The 22294-nt window shown below is 36.6% G+C and overlaps 2 protein-coding genes across 3 annotated transcripts in view; one reads left to right on the forward strand and one right to left on the reverse strand.

The window, feature by feature from the left end:
* The first annotated feature begins 923 nt into the window (after positions 1 to 923).
* Positions 924 to 21000, forward strand: LOC120475839 (putative nuclease HARBI1). The gene is made up of 2 exons (XM_039666602.2): positions 924 to 1996; positions 17826 to 21000. The coding sequence occupies exons 1-2, from the start codon at positions 1231 to 1233 to the stop codon at positions 18224 to 18226; spliced, it is 1167 nt and encodes a 388-aa protein (XP_039522536.2). The 5' UTR covers positions 924 to 1230; the 3' UTR covers positions 18227 to 21000.
* The window catches only part of LOC120475838 (receptor-type tyrosine-protein phosphatase H), a 40732-nt gene continuing 39016 nt past the window's right edge, over positions 20579 to 22294 (reverse strand). For both annotated transcript variants that reach the window (XM_039666600.2, XM_039666599.2), the window contains exon 18: positions 20579 to 21266. In XM_039666600.2, the coding sequence (XP_039522534.2) occupies positions 21120 to 21266 (147 nt within the window). In that variant the 3' untranslated portion in view covers positions 20579 to 21119. The remainder of the gene's footprint in view (positions 21267 to 22294) is intronic.

The raw sequence follows: 22294 nt of genomic DNA on the forward strand, positions 1-22294 counted from the left end.
TATGGTAACAAAAGTTTTGAGGATCAATATAGAAGGTATGGTTCCTAACTGGTACCTAATGAAAATGAGAATTTATGCTAATATGGCTCATTTACAGTCTCTACACGAGTGTAAGATATTGTTCATTAATGTGCACTGTCTTGAATAAGCAAATAAAGCCCTATTCGCACGGGATTAGTATTATCTGGTGACCTGTATTAATTTGTAAAAAATTGCGGAGTTTGTCTGAGATCTTAATCCCGCGCGAATCGGCCATAAGATTAGCTGTCTCTTACCTGGAGACTCAATCAGGTAGGAAACAAAGTCGGGAAACGTCACCTCTGGCCATTCCGTTGTGTCCAGTTTGTCCAGTCACAGATAATGATTCATAAAATGACTCATTTTATAATGTGATTTAAACTTTTCATTGAAGGATATATTCCTCTATTTTTCTGGGAGTGACCATGCTATTGATAATGTTGTTAATTTCATTTGTGTTTCACTTGCATTGAATATTGTTTATTCACAAAAACACATTTCTCAAGACTTTGCCAAAATTTGATGTCTTTATTGCTGAGATTTTGATAACAGTAAGAACAACGCATTTCTAAATAACTATTCAATTTTGTTTTATTTATTTACTTATTTATTACTTTGTTACTGTATTCAATGAAATGCTGTTTCTTCTTTGTAAAATAAATAATAATAATTATAAAATCCAATCAAATGCTCTCTTGAATTTAAAACATAATTTAAGAGTTTTTGGGGGTCTGAATACATCTTAAAACGAGTTTCAACGTCCTTTTTTAGAATTTACTATCATCCAAATAAAGCTTTAATGAATCAATTCACGAAATGTCTTAATTTCATTTATTGTGCTGTATTTTCTTCAGAACGATTTCGCTTACAGACCAGTTAAGACTTTTATTATGAAAGACTTTTTTTTTCACATGACCCGGATGTTAAAACACAAACGACTCAAAGCGTGTTTTGAGTTCATTCGTTGTTTTTGCGTTTGTTTGTTTGTTTACAAGTATAATGTAGAATTTGTAAATTACATTGGCAGGCGGTCAGATGCATATTAACATGGTGCAACAGAGCTGTGCCAAGCAATGCCTGTTTGTTATTCCACTCAGTTATACTGAATTTGTCATGGACTAAGTTAACTTATCTGAAGATTCGTGTATGGTACAGTGCACAAAAATATAAATAATATTCTTTCAGGTTATTCTTTTTCTTCTGCTTCTCATAATGTCTTTAGCTGGAGCGCTGTGGTTTGCTGTTCAGGATGACTTATTCACACACAGCGTGTGTAACAACAACAACAATACAACATCATCCAACATCAGCAACACAAAACAAGACAAACAACCCAGCATCAGTGAGCACATCTCTGCTGCGCCCGAGACACACACTGTCCTGGACAAACTGGATGATCACTTTCTGTCTCAGTGTTTACATCTCAATCGGCAATGTCTACTGTTCATCGTCGATTTCATCCAGGCCCGGTTAAAGAAGGACGTGTTTGCGCCCGGCCACAGCTCGACCCCCGCAGAAGCCAACATTCTGGCCGCGCTTGCTTACTTCGCACACGGGTCTTTGCCAAGGAAAATCACAGAACGCCTGGGAATAGATCAGACAGCAGCGAGCGAGGCGGTGAACCGCATAACCAAACTCTTATCCGACCTGAGTCCTGATTTCATCACCTTCCCGAACAGTTATAATGACCGCATGGGTGCCGCACAAGCCTTTAAGAACGTGAGCGGCATCCCGCATGTGGTGGGAGTGCTGGGGTCTCTGCACGTGAAGGTGAGCCCTCCGGCCGGGGAGGAGCACATGTATATAAACACTATGGGTTATCATTCAGTCATGATGCAGATCGTATTCGACGTGGACGGGAATCTATTGAGTCTGGAGCAGTGCTGTCCTGGAGGAACTCCTGAGCAGACTGTTTGGGAAAACTCGGACATTGGCAGACAGTTCAGCATTTTCCAACACGGTCATACGTGGGTTGTTGGTAAGAACAGTTGAGAACTTTTAAATATAATTTAGGTCAGACTTTACATTAGTGTCCAATTCTCACTATTAACTAACTATTAATTTAGCCTATTTACACTCATAATTAATGCTTACTATTTGTAAGGTAGTTGTTTAAGTATTGAGTGTAGAATATGGTCATGCAGAAAATAGGCATTCTTTATAAGTATAATTATAAGTAGTATTTTTTATAAGTATAATTAAACAGCAAAAATCATAGTAATATGCATGCTGATAAGAAGCAACTAGTTAAGTGAGGATTGGTGCTGGTTTAATTACTTCCAAATTGTAGTTGGTTACTGTCTGATTCCATATTACTTGACACAGAATTTTAGTTTGTAATTCAATCCATCTTATAATATATTAGGCCTACACATTTAAAAATCTTCTTGATTACTTTTGACCTAACTTATCACATAGATTTCAATAGGGGACTATTTTAAGATAATTATATAAAGATGCAAAGAAAGGAAAATACATCAAGTAAATATTTATAAAATTACAGTTTGTTGTCAACAACATGAAGTGCATTAAAATATTAAGTCAAGGTTTCCCAGACTGAAGTGATGGCAGTTTGAATTCATGAGTTTAAAGAGGCTCAGTCTATGCAGCTTTTTCCCCAAAATAAACATAACAATAGCCTTTTTATTTAACCATTTATGACTCAAACATCTCCTGATGATCATACTGACAGCTTGTCCGCTCACAGTGGTGGGTGCACCTAAAAGGAGTGGCAGATCTAGAAAATTTTACATGGGGTGGTGGCATGAGGTCTTGCCAGGGTGGCAGGGGTAGACGGTACATGGCAATCCCTATTTGTGAATTGGTTTAAAACAAACATAAAAAACACATTTAAACTAAAGTAGTTATTGTTTCATCATGCCCTTACACACTGCATATGTTTTTAATTCACAACAGGAATAAGCGCAGTGCAGTGTTCAAACAAAACAAAACTGTGCATCTTTTAAAAAGTAAATGAAAAAGTATTTTAAAAAGTACAATAATTGTGTCCAAGATGCAGTGGACTGCAGGTATAAAACAGTGGACAATACTCAAGTCCTTATTATAATTAAAAACATATAATTACAGTCCACAAATGACCCTCCTGGTTTACTGCCTTTCCACTCTTCCTCCAGTGTACTACTTTTGAATTATTTTATTTTATTTATTTATTTATTTTTTGTGCAAAAAAGCAGGCAATATCCCCACCTTTAGCCATCCTTTTCATTGTTAGGCTCCAGCTACTTTCTTTAACTAACTACTCTTGCCTGCAAAATTCAATATTTGAAAAGAAACCTCTGGTTATCCTTGTATTACATTACACTGTAGGGCCATGTAGCTAATAAATAGCTTATAATAAATATAAAATCAGAAATATTTATCACATGCACACACCAGTTATGTTTAGACACTATTGTATTTTGTTATTTCCCCAGTTTTAACCTGGTTTCATTGAGTGATATCTGAGAGGAATTGGAATTATGCGACTGCTTAGCTCAGTGGTCGGGAACCTTTTTTGACCAAAGAGCCAATTTTTTTATGGTTAATGCATTTTTCCAAAAGAGCCACACCAAAAGAAATATATAATATTATTATTAAAGACGTGCCTTTTTTTCAATTAAATTTCAACAGCATTAGGCTAATTAGTAGGTCCATAGACAACTAAAAACAAATATTTAGCAAACAATACTTCAATATTAATTGTGAAGGGCTTTCACAGTGAGGTTGAGTTATCAACTGATTAGCATAGTTCCTCTCTGTCTGCATGTGTGTGTGTGTGTGTGTGTGAGAGAGAGAGAGAGAGAGAGAGAGAGAGTGAGAGAGAGAGAGAGAGAGAGAGAGACGCAAATGGAAATTATCGCATCCGGAAAAATAGTTAAATACTTACGCAGTACATACATCTACTGTGTTTACGTGAATACTCAACTTGGCATTTTGATATATTTCTGTATTTATTTGGCCATTTAGGTGCGCAACCGAAAAGCTAATCAAATGATCAATCTCCTAACTTGCACTGTATAGAGCATCACAATCTGCGTTTCCATTACTCTTCAATTTGCGCAAATTGAAATTGCGAAATGAAAATACGCTCAATGGAAACACGTCAATTTCGCTAAAAACTCCCGTTTATCGCAAAAAAGTTTTTACGCTCGCATGAGGAGGTTTTTCAGGCAATTCGAAAAATGTTTTTCGCAAAACTGCAATGGAAACGGATTTTGCGCATTCACAGTAACCTGACTTAGAAGACGGAGTGTGTTTTAGGTCCGTGTCTGCAAATAATAATAATTATCATCATTAGCCTATTATAACATTTATTAGGCTACATATGAAGAGTTCAGATGCAAAAGCCTCTAAGTGCCATTTGAAATTTTCTTCTAGAATGATAATTGTTATCAAGCTTGTATATTTAAGTTCAGTGATTTCACTTAAATGGCAATGATAATTACCTATTAATTGTTATTTAAGTGAAATTACTGAACTTAAATATACAAGTTTGATAAAAATCATCATTAAAGAAGAAAATTTCAAATGGCATTTAGAGGCTTTTGCATCTGAACTCTTCATTAGTGATGGGAAGTTCGGATCATTTTACTGATTCGGATCTTTGAGTCTCGTTCAGTAAAATGAACGAATCTTTTATCGAGTCATTTCGTTCATTTCGGTCATTTCATAATTATATCATTAAAATGTCATGTTAAATATCCCAAAACATCTAGTACTTACGAAAATCTTAATTACATTTGTAAAAATAACATAATAGGGTAATGCAGCCAAAGCCAAAAGCAACTGAAATAACTGTAACGTTAGCTATTAATTAGTTGCTGGGTCTCAAGTTCAGGCTATTGCAGTCTGACCCTGTTATAGTTCACCTCACCTCCTGATCCGAGACGTTCTTTGCTTTGCAACTTCATATTTATCAGGTTTGTTCTCCTCCTCTCATGTCTCGAGACGTTAGCTGTTGACTCGTCAGTGTCTGACTCTGATCTGTGCTGTCTGCTGGGCCGTGCCATGCGATATAGCAGGACCGGAAAGATTAAAGATTAGTTCATCTCTCGAGTTCGGGTTCGGCCGGGTCCGAGTCTTTCGTTCTTCCTGTCAGTCCCATAGAGCCTATGCTGTCAGCACCGGAAAGAGAAATGATTAGTTCATCTCTCGAGTTCGGGTTCGGTGGGTCCGAGTCTTTCGTTCTTCCTGTCAGTCCCATTAAGTCTATGCTTTCAGTACCGGAAAGGGGAATGATTACTTCATTTGAGTCTTCGGGTTTGAGTCCGTCGTTCTTTTCTCACGTGGCCACGGGTCTCGCATCAAATACAACATTAGATTCGTATTAATGACTGCGTCTGAATATTGTGTTATATAGGCATTAAAATACAAAATATGTTCAATAAACATTATAAACGTCCCTTATTCCTTATTATTGTGTACGTCTCTTTTCTATATTATGCATCTGTGGTGTGTTTTATTATATATTGTACATTAATTAACTACTATTATATTATACATCATCTACGTGCCTGTTTGTAAAAGGTTTGTGAATTAGTTTGTAAAAAGTTTGTGAATTTGGGTATTCAATACGGTGACAATTCACGTGACTAAAGAACGAAGGACTCAAACCCGAAGACTCAAATGAACTAATCATTCCTCTTTCCGGTGGTCTGACAGCATAGGCTCAATGGGACTGACAGGAAGAACGAAAGACTCGGACCCGCCGAACCCGAACTCGAGAGATGAACTAATCATTCCTCTTTCCGGTGGTCTGACAGCATAGGCTCTATGGGACTGACAGGAAGAACGAAAGACTCGGACTCGCCCCGAACCCGAACTCGAGACTCGAGAGATGAACTAATCATTTCTGTTTCCAGTACAGATTCAGAATCCATATATAGCGCAATGCGCATGCGCGGGTAACACAACATGAACGAATCACTCCCTGAGACAACTCGATAGTCCCGAGTCATATTAAAGATTCGTTCAAAATGAACGAATCGTTCATGAACGACACATCACTACTCTTCATATGTAGAAGACACTTTTATCCAAAAAAAGGAACAAAGCAATTTGTCACATCTCATTCATTGTACAGGTTGGACAATAATAATAATAGGGCTAAGATTATTACAAATAAACACTCGATTTTGACCAATATTCAAGAGTGTGCGCGGAGTTTGGAGCACGCACTGGATGGCAGACAGACGTGGGCGCGCCATGAACACTTTCATTTTCCCCATCAACAGTGGAATCAACCTAAAATACTCTATCATTTCTGGTTATACAGAAAATAATAATACATTATTCGCAACTACTTTTATTTGTGTAATGTCACAATAACAAGAAAACATTGTGCTTTTGTAAAATAACATAAAACAATCAGGCGTGCTTTATGATCTTCGTGAACTGGAGCGTGAGAACTGAAACAATAGCCTTTATAGACTAAAGCTTGAAATTTCCACTTTAAAAAAAACAAATTCGAATCGTAAACTAATACCTTCTGATTATGTAATCTGTATGAATGGTGCCGTTCTCTCTAAAGGTGCATCTGGAGATTATTTTTAGCTCGTTATTTTTTCAGACACATTTATAATAACTCATCTATAGCCTATAGCACTGTGGGAAAAATATCATAAATATCCATGTTCTAATTTGGCCTAAGAAAACCAGTAAAATCTAATTTTTTCCCCCATATTAATTTGTGAATATTTTAAATGTTTTAAAGGGGGCGAAAAGTCAAACAAATATGTGAAATTTCGTTGAGATGTAGGCTATATAGCGCAGCATTGGTGTGGTCAAACTAAAATGTTGTTGTTCAACTTTGTGTTTTAAAAATACAACAACCGTTCGTTTTGCAACGACGTTTGGACATAATAAGAGACAGAGTTCTTTATTAAATTAATTTTTTTTTAAAAAGAAACAATAATTACAGGAATAGCCTCTCTAAACCTCAAAGAAATGCCATCAAGACATCGAAGCAGAAATAAGGGAGAAACACCTGGAACTCTGTGTGTTTCCCTGCCATTAATGCTTGGATAACACACCACGTCTCATAAAGTCGCATAAAATCGGTTAATGGAAACACCGTCATTTCACAATAGGTTTTAATCGACATTTGGAAAATATCGCAAAAGTTTTGCGCAAATCTGTAATGGAAACGCGCTGACAGTCCCGCCCACAGCCTGAGAGAGCGCTGGTGCCGGAAGTAAATTTCCCATTCATTTCTCCCAGTGACATTTTGTAAAATCCATATATAAAGAGTATAAGAGCATGTCTGAGGATAACCAGCTACGGCTGAACTCATACAACATCATTTCGAGTGAAAAAACAAAGAGAAAATCCTAAAAAAGTCAAGGGTACAAGCCTGTGTACATATTTTCATTTCAGAGCAAAGGAACTACTCCTCCCATAAACCACCACGCCTCACTAAAGTTGACTGAAAGCCACCGTGAAAGAGCCTTTTGAGTGACTTCCAAATCTGACGACGGCCGCGTGTACTTTTTCCTCTAGTGAATTTTATATAGTGAATATGCAGGAAAACTTCTTTTTCCTCAACTTACTGAAGCTTATGCAGAGCAGGCTCACTCATAGGCTGTGGTGTGGTCTCTGCACATCCAATGGCGTGGGGTCATCTCTGAGGTGCGACCAATGAACTTAGCCCTGCGTCATAACGCGATCTTCAGTCTTCACGCGCCTTCACGGGGTTTCAGATACGTGATACGACTTCCACCAATCAGATGCATCACTGGGATTGTTCAGGATTGTTGGTAATGAAGTACTTAGCCAATACATCGCGAATAAAAGGCATTTATCTTAAAACAAGGTTAGTGCCTTTTGGGATTTTATATGAGCATATACAATCGCTTAGTACAGTTGTAGCTGGTTTTAAAGTGATAGTTCATATTAAAGTGATAGTTGATATGTTTTAGCTTACCTCAAGGGCATCCAAGGTGTAGGTGTCTTTGGTCAAACCATTGTTGTCTGTCAGTCATATAATGCATGTATGGGGGTCCACATCAAAGAGCATGCACAGAGTAGTCAAAATTAAACATGATTTAATGACTCGTAAATACAAGTACATATTGATGGCCTAAGACACGAAACGAGCGGTTTGTGTGAGAATACGAACAGTATTTATATTGTTTTACCTCATGTTAACAGCCATGTCCAACTGATCTGAATCAGATGTGAACCGTGTCAGAGCGTCCCACCAGAAATGATTGCTTACGCGTCGACGTCACTCTGTGTTTACACAGAGATTTCGGAAGTTTTACCTTTCACTAAACATATTTAGATATACCGAAATCGTCTTCCATTGCGATTTCCTGTATATCTAAATATGTTTAGATCTTCACAGTGAAAGGTAAAACTTCTGAAATCTCTGTGTGACGTACACACGTAAGCGATCACTTCTGGTGGAACTTTGGACACGGTTCAGTTCGGTTCAGTTGGACATCTGATTCAGATCAGTTGGACATGGCTGTTAACAAAAGGTAAAAACGATATAAAAACTGCTCGTTTTCTCAAACAAACAGCTTGTTTCGTGTCTTAGGCCATCAATGTTTACTTACATTTATGAGTCATTAAATCATGTTTTATTTTGACTTCTCTGTGCATGCTCTTTGACGTGGACCCCCATACCTGCATTATATGACTGATAGACAACAACGGTTCAACCGAAAAATTTCAAAATTGTTCAAAACTTCAAAATTTATTTCAAAGTGAACTATCCCTTTAAGTCTACCATGAATGGTTACATTTTTATGGCTTATATCCCAAATGTCAATGGAGAAATTGTATTGAATTTTTACTTCTGGCACTGGCCGTAGGCGGGACTGTGATGCTCTATTGTGTGTTGGCTCCACAACGGCGACCATCAGTAAACGTTATGGATACAAACAATATTTTATATTTTTTATTAAGCTGTTCTTGTCTTTACTAAAATCTAAATTAGATAATCAAAGGGAAGAGTGCTCTTAAAAATCACGAGGGAGCGATTTGACCGAATGTATTAGACTCGCTGTTTTTGCTGATGGTGAATTGTCTTTAGCATACAATCCATTCTTTACAAATGTAACTAAGTTAAATGCGTGTTTAAACTAAACCTGGGAAAACTCACTTCACCTTCAGAGGTTCTGGGCTAGCTCAGTCTCTCCAGTCGTGTTGCAGGGCCTTCGCACCACAGCAGACTCGCTGTGTGTGTGTGTGAGCCAGACTGAGCGAACGCCGCTTTGCTGCATGTTTAAATCAGGGGGAGGAGCTAATAATTCATTAAAAATTTTAAATAAATTATTCACTTTTGGTAAATGTATTGTTTATTTCAGTGTTTTGAGAAGGTGGTGGACATAGTGGCGGGTTGTTTTTACAAGTAATTTTTTTGGATCATCAAAGTTAGGAGGGCAGCTGGGGGGGCAAGCTGGCTTTCATCAGCGCTAGTTTGTCGATGTCGGCTTGGTGTGTTCCGGGCATAAAACATTTCAGATCACTCTGCCACCACTGCTACTCAGCAAGTAGAACACTTATCTCAAACAATATATATATTTGACTCTTCTAACCTCTGTAAACATAATGTTGACCTCCTTGCAGCAGATGACTTGTGAAGTGTGCACGTACAAGGGCGCGCTGCGAGAGCGAGCATAAAGGAAGAGCAATTCCGTTTTTTTGGCCACAGGTGTCAGTCGCGAGTTTAAATTTCAGGAAGACACATGTAGCCTCTTTAATGAAAATATTCTGTTGATTAAATCGTAAAAATGTACAATTTGTTTAAAACGATAAACAAACCAAAATAAAACGCTTACCAAAGACAGTAATGTGCAGTTAAATGACTCACTGGTTGATAATTCAAATAATTATGAATGTGTTAGTTTGGAGCTGATTAGATAATCACTGTAATCTCATTACATGTAAACAATAAAAAAAGTAAGGTAGTAGGATTACGAGTATTTTAAATAATCCATATTACATGTAATCAGTTACTACCCAGCACTGTATATAATGTTACAAAAGATTTTTCAGATACATGCTGTTCTTTTGAACTTTCTATCATGAAAGTGTCCTGAAAAAAAAAAAGACCTTAAAGTCTCTGTAAAGTAGGGCTGAAACGATTCCTCGAGTTACTCGATTACAAAAATTCCTCGAGGCAAAAAATCTGCCTCGAAGCCTCGTTAAATTCCTATGACGCGCACTTTACGCGCACGCAGGGATCTGATTGTTTCACACGGACCGTTATTCAGGAAGCACACCATAGCGCATGATACATTTGACTTCATAAATGGCAGAGAATGTCTAAAGTTTGGGATCATTATATGTTTATAAAGGGAGAGAACAAGATGCAATGTGTCTGCAAAGTATACCTGGCAGGGCTGCCAACTCTCACGCATTCAGCGTAAGACTCGCGCAATTCGATTTCTCACGCTGAAGTGTCAATCCCTTCGGTCAAATGCCTGAAAGATGAGTTCGTCTATCTACCTGTTGAGCCACTCCTGATCGACTAGTTTTACCGCCGCATATTAATTCGCAAGTTAAAATATCCTGTAATCTAGTGCGAGCGCGCATGCGAGATGTTGAGCTCCTAACCGCGGCTCGCGCACGACGGCAGAGAGGTAAGCAAGCGCGTGCACCCACGTCTCGACTCTCACGCGCCATATGCTTAAACTTTTATGTAGCCACGCAACAAAAATTTCAGCATACATTCACCGGGACGTGATGGAGGAACAAATATTGTGAGACACACAGACACACACAAACTGATGTTTGTCTTGAGATTACAGTTGAAAAAGTCTGATTCTTATTTATAATTGTTTTATTTCCATTTATTTATTTTTTATAATTTATACACATTTGTGTACCTGTTTGGGTTGATATTTTATATTAATTTATTTTTGTTTCCAGGTGGGTAATTTGCAGAAGGTGCAAAGCCTTTTTTTGTAATGTTGTATTAAGAAGACAAAACTAAGGCCAAATGGGCTTTACTATTTAAGTTTGTATTCAAAGTTTTACATGTTATGGGCTACATGTAACAGGTTTTACAGTAAATTGTTTTAACTGTATTGTTATATAATTGTTGGCACTGGCACGTATAAACACTAAATGGGTAAAAATTGCAATAATAGTTGTGGAGCCAAAATGTTGCAGTTGGAATAAATACCTCTATTTAAAAAAAAATAAAATAAAAGCCAAACACCTTATCATTTTCGTAATACATTATTTGTTTTGGTTGCTTAAAAACACACATAAACAAATTATCCGATTACTCGATTAATCGATCGATTAAGTGCTAGATTAATCGATTACAAAAAGAATCGATAGCTGCAGCCCTACTGTAAAGGCAATTCTACAAAAAAATTCTAAACGTTACTATAAATGTTACAAATGTATTGCTAAAACATATTACAAAGACTGTGGAGTTAGACCGTTAAACAGTTTTTCACCATTGCTATTTTCCAGATTTTTTGGGCGAGGCTAAAACAGGGCTCGATGACGCACTGGAGCCCCTGAGCTTGTGGACACGCCCCTACTTGATGGCGCACTGAGGCTGACAAACAATAGAACACATTCGCACCAGTTCGGCACTCAATCGCGAGTTACTGTCAGTACTATTAGCAGCTACAGCCTACAGTTTTCTAGCTAGCTATGCCTCCGACACGAAAATACGTAGGCTACTACCTGGATGCGATCATGTACAAAATAGATTGGTGTCTTTATTTAAATTTCCTTAAAACGATGACATCAAGAAGAGGTGGATTATTTTTGTGGAGAGCCAACCTTGATCAAGAGCTGATTATTTTACACAGGATTAGGGATGGGCAACGATTCGCATCCAAAATAAAAGTTTGTGTTTACATAATATATGTTTGTGTAGTGTGTATAATTAATTTGTATATATAAATACCCACACATGTATATATTTAAGAAATATGTGCATGTATATATTTTATATATATTTATTCACAATTAATATTATATATAAATATTTGATATATTAATAACAAATTTTTCTTAAATATATCCATGCAGGTGTGGGTATTTATATATACAAATTAATTATACACACTACACACACATACTGTATATTATGTAAGCACAAACTTTTATTTTGGATGTGATTAATCGCGATTAATCGTTGCCCATCCCTACATAGTTTTATAAACTTTACTCAGAGACTATTGGGATTCACTGATAATCTGCTATTACTGGTGAACGGGGTCAAACCGACTATTTCGCGACCAGTAAATTTTCCACACGTTAAACGCATGGTTAAGCGTGGAAGGGGCGCGTCAATGAATCTGTGACAAAAATAGTGCGTGTAAACGTAAGTGGGAAGGAGATGGAGACAAACATAGACATCATATAGGTAGACGCCCTATCGACCGCTAAAGCCTATTGGCACGGACGAGCCGCGGGGCCGCCATCTTAAACCGGTCATCCGCTCCGCTCAGTCTAATCTGTTTGGCAGGTGATATGAGCTGTCAGCACATTAAATGAATTATATCTCACTGAATACATGTAGCTATGATACAGAACACATGGGATATTTTATTCGCAAAATACAAACATTAGTTAGGTAATGATAAATCTTAATTGTGAAAAGTTTTTCCCCGAGCAATAGTCCGCCGATTTGAGCAGGAATATGGTGCACAGTGCTTTGTAGGGCTGGGCAAAAAAATTGATTTTTCGATTAATCGTTTTTTAAAATGTGGTCGATTCAAAATCGATTCTCAACGGCCACGAATCGATTTTTTTCCATATAAAGGGCTCGCGGACGCGGTGCGGCGTCTTCTCGTCTCACTGCACTAGGCAAGCGCTAAGCGCTGCAGCTGTCGATACACACACGCGTTTAGGAGTCGGGACACGACGGAATTCTCACTTGCACAATCGGGCTAGCATTGCATCGTGACCTATGATCGTTACTAACATTTATCATTCATTTGCTCAAGCAATGTTAAACCATCATGCTCGCGCACTCTCAGAGATTTCTTTCACTGCGTGCACAGCCTAAATCCGCCTCACAAACAGCTCGCCAGAAACAAAAGTTTTATCCCTGGATTATATCACTTTAACAGTTAAAACACGCAACATTATGTCAAAACTCTGGTCTTGGTGAGTAACCTCGTAAAGACAGTCGGTAATGTCTTAAATTAGCATTAAACGCGTGTGACAGAAAGTTAATGAAACAGTAATGGATTCGCACACTAGTTCTTAAAGTGAACGCAGCCATTTGTGTCAGTCATTAATTCTGTTGTCATAACAACAGAATATAGTATTAATTGTAAGCAATCAGAATTAATAGCCTTTGTATTTAATTCAGTCTGGACTAAAAAGACTATCCAGTGTTATTTTACATTGGATTACTTTATTCAGTTTCTGTAGTATATCTGACATACCCAAAAAACTACCCCAAAATGTCTCTTAATTTTTGTCTTTATTCTATTGTATTTATTTGTGCTACTTTTTTCAATTTAATTCAAAGATTGAAATCAAGCATCCATACATAAACTCTTAACAAAAAAAATACATTAACATTTAGGTAAGATCAATGTAAAAAATGTCTAAATATTTATATATTTATCTATCTTAAACATAAAATAACATGATACTGTTTGATCAAGCTGTGCGACTGTTCTGTGCGACTCTTTTTTGCATATTGCATCAAAATCTTTGTATGCATTTAGTGTACCTAAAATAAAAAGTGTTTTATATATAGGTTTATGGCTCTTAATTTTCTTGTATTAATTAACCACTAGTAAACTTATGTCCACTGTTCTTTTTTATAAATTATAAATATAGGATTTTTATTACATCTTCATTATAGTTGAATCGAGAATCAAATCAGGAATCGAGAATCGAAAATCGAATCGAGAATCGAAATCGAATCGAACTGAGAGCTTGCGAATCGAAATCGAATCGAAATTGAAATGTGAATCGATACCCAGCCCTAGTGCTTTGTCATCTACTGCTGCTATGCAACACAATAGGAATACGACCGGTTTAAGATGGCGGCCGCATTTCTCAGTGCTCAGTGGACAATAGGGCATCTAGTCTCTATATGATATCTATGGAGACAATTATCACAACCAGCTATGTGCGTCTGAGCAATGAGCGATCTCGACTCGTTACCTAGCAGCGAATGCAAACAAAATGAAAGTGGAACGAAAATACGCTACTCATATTTGCTTCACGGACTGCTTATTAGTTTGGACCAATATTAGACAGAGCAGCGCATTGCCTTTCTTATGTACATCTATGGAGCAGCTCCCCGAACCAAATAAAGTAAAATAAAGCCCCCGAACTTGCCAGTCGCGGGCCGATCTCGATCACGCGACACTGTTACTAGGAGATCCAGTGAAGAACTCCATTGAATTCGCCTCAGAATTAATAACATCATCCATCTAACTGTATATCCAGTGAGAAACATCCCGATTCGGCGCAGAGTTCTGTTATAATTATTCGGTTAGTTCTGTTATAAACCATAGATATCAGATCAAACAGCACTGATGTGGAAACCAGGAGAAAAACTAGAAGGCTTTCAGTCCACAAATCAGCAACCTTCACCATGGATTAAGGCTAATGTTGACTTAAAGTGTTAGTTCACCCAAAAATGAAAATTCTGTCAGTATTTACTCACCCTCATGTTGTTCCAAACCTCTATGTGTTTATTTGTTCTGCTTTACACAAAGGAAGATATTTGGAAGAATGTTTTAATCAAACAGATCTCATTCCCCATTGACTAGTAGTCAACAACATGAGGGTGAGTAAATACTGACAGAATTTTCATTTTTGGGTGAACTAACCCTTAACTCTAACCATAAATATGATAATGTGACACAAATAGTCAAATGCTTACAAGCAGCCTACTACACAGCTTTTTCCAGCACTTCAAAACTATAATCATATATAAATGTTTTATTTTTGGTATTTTTTATGTGATGACCAACATATTTTTTGTTCATCCTTCAAAGATTGCCCTAAAACGAAAAATTTTAAGATGTTGTAAAACTCTTATTTAAACCCATACAAAACATTGAAAACATTAGGATGTTTATTGGCTATTTTCACTCATTAATATACATGTTTTCATTACTTTTTTTTAATTAACATTAAGACATTTTAAATGATAATAACTAAAATTAATTTAAGCTTCAGTTCACCCTAAATGAAGCTTAGTGTTTTATTGTCAGCCCCAGTGCTACCAGATTATTATTATTATTTTGTAGAACTCAGTGCAAGTTCGCATTTGAGGTGGTGCTGCCCTCAAATTTGAGTCTGGAGCCCTGTGAACCTAAAATAAAACAGCATATCGTAATGTTTAGTCTATTTATTATTAAAGAATTTGTCAGTATTACAGTTATTTTGGGGGTTCGTCGAATAATTGCATTGCAAGCTGATTTGAGGTGTGCCCCTAAATTTTCTGCTTGCGCTCCTAAAATTTTCAGTCAGGGGCAACAGCACTCCTTGTACAAAAAAGTTAGTCTGAAGCCCTGATGTTTCAACAGTGAGATTACAATGATGCTTCATGAGCTCTTTGTGGCCCATGGCTCTTATAGCAGAATGCAAGCAGAAGAATCAGAAAAAAAAATCTTACAAGGGTTTATTTTGAGTTAACTTTCGAGTCACTTCAGGTGAAAACAATTATGTATGTTTTTGGTTATTATGTTATGTTCACATCAGCATGAATAGTTAATTTTGAACACAGCCACATACCAAATTATAAAAGGGTGTGCATACTTATGCATCTTGGTTATTTTATCTTTTTTCTCTGAAATGCATCACTGCATAGGTTATTACATTGAAGGTGCAAAAGTTCTGATATGATTTATCTTTGTTTCATGTTTTACATATAACTGGGATTTGTAATGGCTTCCTGGAATACTTAAAGGGTTCATCCGATAATGAAAATTGAAAATAATTACTTACCCTCATGTTGTTCCAACTCCGTAAATCTTGCGTTCATCATCGGAACACAAATTAAGATTATTTTGTTGAAATCTGAGAGCTAAGTCTGACAAGTCATCCTCACTTTTAATAGCCCTTTTTAACAATGTAGATTGTTTCAAAGCAGCTTTACAGAGATAAACATATTATAATTTAAGGTATCAGATTGCTCACTTATTCATAGGCTGATAGGCATCTGCCAGCCTAGAAAAGTAAAAAAAAATGAACTATCAGTGACTACTTTGGCTCAACCTTAAGTTTATCAAGCGACGAGAATACTTTTTGTGCGCAAAAAAAAAAAAAAAAACCCTATAATAACCAGACTGATCTCATGAAATGGCGGATGCATGACAAGCCAATTCGTATTTCTAATTTTGGAGTGCTATCAACATGCATAAACACTTTTCAGCGTGTTTATGAACGCCGTTGACTTAACTTTACATTACTGTATATATAAATATATGACCTACCCCAACCCCGTCCCTAAACCTACCCGTCACTGGGGTAACTTAATACCATTTATGAGTCTTCCCCTACCATTCTAGGAAAAAAAAAATATAGCTCCCCAGATGTAGATCTACATTTTGCTTTGTTTCATTTGGACATTTAACGGCGTGTACATACACACAGAATCACTCGGACATGATGGCGTAGACATACACACGGATAGCTCAAAATGAGTATAGATAACACACCACTTGACTTTAAAGTGGCGTGTATGTTTATGCAAAAGTCATGATGTCATGTTGAAATAACGACTTTATTCAACTATTCGTTTTCTTTTGTGTGCCTCTGTTGTGAGTTCACGAGAGCAACGCATGTGCGAGGACTGAGATGACGCTCACGATCATTTAATGGGAAAGTGTGAAAGGCGAGCCATTTATTTTGCGGCATTGGTAAGGCACTTTTACGTTTTCTCATTGGTCTCTCATGATTCGGACATCTAGGAAATGCACACTTTAGAACCATTTTAAACACAACATCGAGACCCATCTGCGTCGTCTTCTCAGTTCTCGCGCATGAGTCGTGTTGCTCTCGTGAACTCACTTAGAGGCCCACAAAGAAGAAAATGAATAGTTGAATAAAGTTTTTATTTTAGGGTTTTTTTTTGTCTGCACAAAAAGTATTCTCGTCACTTCATAAACTTACAGTTGAGCCACTGTAGTCACTCTAACTATTTTAACGATGTCTTTAATAACTTTCCTGGGCCGGCAGATGCAATTACCTAGCAGTCTATGGAGAAGTGAGAGAGACAGATCTCTGATTTCATCAAAAATATCCTAATTTGTGATCCGAAGAGGAACGAAAGTCTTACGGGGTTGGAACAACATGAGGGTGAGTAATCATTACTGAAAGAATTTACATTTTTTGGTGAACAAGGCCTTAAGTTATTTTGGGCGAATCATGGAATGAAACTAGGGCTGCACGATTTGGGGAAACAAATTAGTTATGACTTCTCTGGTTATTGTGATATACTTTTTTTTCTTTTCTTTTTTTACATGACAGCCATAAATTCAACTGTCAAATATTTTGGTTGCACTTTATTTTAGAGTATGTGTATTTACAGTGCACTTGCTTAAGAAAGCACTGGTTAATACAACATGACTACATGGGTTAAGGTTAGGTTTAGGGGTAGGTTCAGAGTACCTAGTTATTACCCAGTTATTGCAATTACTGTAACTTGGACATAGTATGTACATGGGGAACATGGCTGTAAAATGAAGTGCTACTAATATTTCACATGACAAACCTTAATTAACTAGAATACTGTTATAATATGTTGTCTTTCCACAGTCTCCACAAGTAACTAATAAAATGGTTATTATATTATCAAACTCAAATACAGTTTCTCCATCTCCCCTCTGTCTTTTTGTCTTTGTTCCCCAAAGGTAGCAGAAGTCTTTTAGGTTGTGGGCACGTGTTGACCGCTGTCGAGGCCTTTCGCATCAAAAGCAACGCAGCCCTGCGATTTAACCAAGCACACGCTCAGCTACATGGCCGCGTCCAACAGGTCTTTGGCAGTTTGAAAAGCCGTTTCCAGTGCCTGCGTGACATCGGCCCCATTCAGTCACCCGAGTCAGTGGCATGCACCATCAAAGCCTGCTGCGTCCTGCACAACATCTGCAAGAAGTTCTCTGTCCCGTTACCCTTGGATTTTAACCTAGAGCCGCTTCATCCACCATCGGAGGTGCTGAACATCTTGTCAGAGCAGCCGTTTGACTACATGGAAGACACTAAAGAGGAGATGATAGAAATGTTTTTTAATATTTCAGAAGATGGAAACAAATGAGATGTGTCCGGATGTGGGAAACGAACCATAATTATCATTATAGAAGCCAGAGATTGTTAGTTTAAACCATGTAATGAATGCTATAAATGAAATGAATACAGATAAACGCATGCTAAAATGCCAGTTGATTCTTCATATTCATAAGCTTTAATCAGTAAATCAATAATTGATAAGATAATGCTAGTACACTTATATTTGTTAACAAGTGATATGAATAAAAAGAAAATATTTGTGGAAGGCCATAAACCAAGCACGCTTAATGATACAAGTCCGTTACAAGAAAAAGTATTGCAGTTGTACTATAATAGACCTTATTCAGAGCAGCGCCATGACAGGTATGAATGTGAGGCTGTGAGGGATAGACTCACCGTGTATCCAATGGCATCTGCTGTAAAAAGCTGAATAAAGCTCATAGATTACTTACAGTTTTCCTAGATTACTTATAACTCACATTGTCGGGAGTTTTTTGTCAACTGAAATTTCTTGGAACAATCCGAAAACATATTAAATAACAGTACAGCCCATTGAAAAGATGCATGTCTGTCCCTCACAGCCTCGCTTATATTCTCATTAAAAATCAAAGATGGCGCTGCCGTGAATAAGGCATGTTCAGTGAGGCTGTCAGTTGCTAATACTATGGTACTTTGACATACAGCATAATACTAACTGATTACAATATTTAAATATACCAAAAATTGTAGAAACATGTCTAAAAAAGATGTTAATACCTGGTCATTTTTTCAATCACTTTTTGCAAGTTGCTTATGTCTGGAAACATCACATTGTGCCTGGATAGGACACGAAGTAAATCTGTTTTTCTTAGGGGTCGTTTACACTATTTTCAACAAAAAAAGGAAAGCTTTTTATGCGATTGGCCATTCATTTGCATGACAACACATTATCGAAAACATTATAATTTCTGTGGAACTACAAAAAAACAAATTTGTGCAAACGATGACGTCATTACGTGTTCAGTCTAGAGGTGTGTAGTGTTTCTTTACAAAGTGACATCACCAACTACTTGCTTTACGTGCATAAAACAGCTGTCGTCTGTATGCAAAACTTTTCAAAACAGCAAAGGAAAAACGTAGTTATCGTGTAAATGAAACTCCTATTCCATGACTTTTGTTTTGAATATATTTATAAATATATGATTCTTCATTAAGGCAGCTCATTATTTGTACAATATTAACTGCAGATGAATAATGAAGTGCTTAAATTTCAGTTCTTAATAAAGTGACATGCAGTGCAAACAATAGGAACAATGTTCCTATCAAACAATCAACCCTTGTTCGCTCCATCACAATTATTTCATCTCGTTTAAATAGGAATTAATGTGATCTGGAATTTTTTCGTGAAGGCAAGTGTTCTCCACATGCATATTTCGCAACGGGTTCAAGTTCGTCACATGAATTTGCAGCGTTGATTAACATACATTTTATGCCTGATTTGAAAATGATTGAAATTAGACTGAATTATTGGCTGAAATTTCACTAATCTGACCGCTCCTTAACCCTAAAATCTGAACAAAAAATATATATATATTTTTGAGGAATACAAAAGTATTAAGAAATACTAAATGTTTGAATAGTCTTTATGTGTCTGTTTCATACACCAATGGTTCACAGTAAGTAACCATGAAAAACAAACAAATCTTTCCTTCCCCTCCAGTTCTCAAATATCATTATCTATTTCACATCCAGATTTGAAAATTATTTAAATCATGGGTGTCCAATCCTGTTTAGATCTACCTTCCTGCAAAATCAGCTCTAAATCTGATTAAACACACCTGGCCTGCGTCCAAAATCGTTTACCTTTTTGAGTAGGTACTAATTGTGAATTAGTAATTATTTCACAACTGTTAAAAAAAAGCTTCTATACATTCTATATAGTATGAATGTAAAACGGACGCACTATATTCACCATGTTGTCATTATCACATGAAATATCTGGGTGAGTTGTGTCGCTTCACTGCCAATCACACGTCTTCTCCCGTGGCCTCATGGGAGGGTAAAGTGTCCATTAAATGAAAATTAAAATTAAATTTCCCCAGTTGTAGTAGGTCTTCTGGTACTTTTTGTCTATTTTATGAGTACTGTGAATTTGGATATGCATATTTACTTAATCCCATACTGTTTATCACTTATTAAACAGCTGAGGAGTGTGTGATTTCAGATGCAGCCATAATCTTCAGGAACTTGATAATGACATAGAGGTTTAAAATACTGGTAGGAATAGGGTTGAGCAATCCTGATGTAAATAATGACACTATTTTGTCATTAGACAAACTATTCTTTTAAATATTGTTAAGTGAGAGACAGCTGAGAATAAGTCACTGGCATAATACAAAAATAAAGTGGAAAAATACTTTAATTGATCATGGTTTTTTAGCATTTATAATTGTTGGCCATTGTTTTTAGCATTCATTTAAAACACATCAAATTCAACTTATATTAAATAGACCCTCTTGTATTTAAATTTTAACATAACACATTTCTCGTTGTTTAAAAGTGATGTGCAAAATAAGCAGCATTAAGTACAGCTCAAGCTTTAAAAACATTAACAAACACAAATTAAATATACACAGCTATTTAGATAAATAAAGTCTGGCAGTTAACTCTTAGTGCTTTAGCTGAGGCTCAAAATACCAGTATCTTTCAGTCCTGTTAGCAGTTTGTTATTAGTATTAACATTATTACTGTTTTAAATAAAATAGTTCTAATAACAAATGCACATAACATATGCTGTGAAATATTTCATTCAAATTGTTGGAAGTCATGCTCAAAAAATATACCAATGTGGCTCCAAGGTTGTACGTTATTATTATGAGAACATGGTTATGCTAACCACACATGAATTATGTTACATTTTGAGATGTTTTTTCTATTTTTGTTCATATGTTACTTCCATTTTCATACTGTTTTAACGCTATTGAGTTGACGTAGATCATGTCTGTGTTTTCATAGAGAGGCTCTGACTGAGCCACGACTTTGGTTTTCAGAGAATCCATGATGCACTGGTGCAGGAACACGTACTGAGACTGTAAGAGACAGAGAGGAGAAGCATAAGACACTTGAAGAGGGTGAAAGGTGTCAGCCATACAGGGATACACATCTCACAGTCTTAATTTCCAAGTGATAATAGTATTGTCCTTATACCAAAATTTTTAAATGGCCTTCAAATCTCAATAAAAAGAAGCACGCCATTTGTAAATAAATGCCTGGTTTCACAGACAATGCTTAGATTAAGCAAGTATTAGTTCACTCTAAAAATGCTGGGTTGTTTTAACCCAACTTTGGGTCAAATATGGACAAACCCAAACGTTGGGTTAAAAATGTAATTAAAAAAAAAAAATGCAACCCTATGGCTGGGTTTGTCAATATTTTACCCAAAGTTGGGTTAAAACAACCCAGCATTTTTAGAGTGTAATTAGGACAATTCAATTAGGGCTGTAGGAAAAAAATTTACATTTCTGGTGTGATTCTTGAGACAAAACAATGGCAATTATATATTTTAACATACAATATTACTTTCAGCCCAACAGCCCAAACAAGCATTTTAGTCTGGGACTATAGGCTTAAGCCTTGTCTGTGAAACTGGGCAATTTACCATATTATTATATTTTGCTATGAATTCTAGGAGCTTCTGTAAAGTTGTAAACTTAAGAGGTACTTCAACACTGGCAAAATGGGCTTTCAATAAATCGTGTCTGCCTTTGTAGTCTTTTTCAGGAAACCATTGCTATCTGATTAGCAGTGTTGTGCAAGTTACTTCCAAACTGTAATACATTAGGTATTACTTGTTACTGTTATTTAAAAGTAATTCATTACCTTACAATATTACTGTCCCAGAATTGTAATGCGTTACATTACTCATGTATTACTTTTGAGTTACTTTCACCAAAATAACTAAGTAGAACTTAACTTTTGGGCTGTAACAATATGCGAATATGAAACCGAAATCGCGATTCGCCACACGACTCAGATCCACGAACCTACAGAATCGCGACACACCTCTTCCAACTCCAGCGTTATTCTCCTTACCGTCCAGATCCAATGCTGCCTTATC

This window comes from Pimephales promelas, chromosome 22 (genome assembly GCF_988280905.1).
Source record: "Pimephales promelas chromosome 22, fPimPro1.hap1.1, whole genome shotgun sequence".
Classification (NCBI taxonomy): Eukaryota; Metazoa; Chordata; class Actinopteri; order Cypriniformes; family Leuciscidae; genus Pimephales; species Pimephales promelas.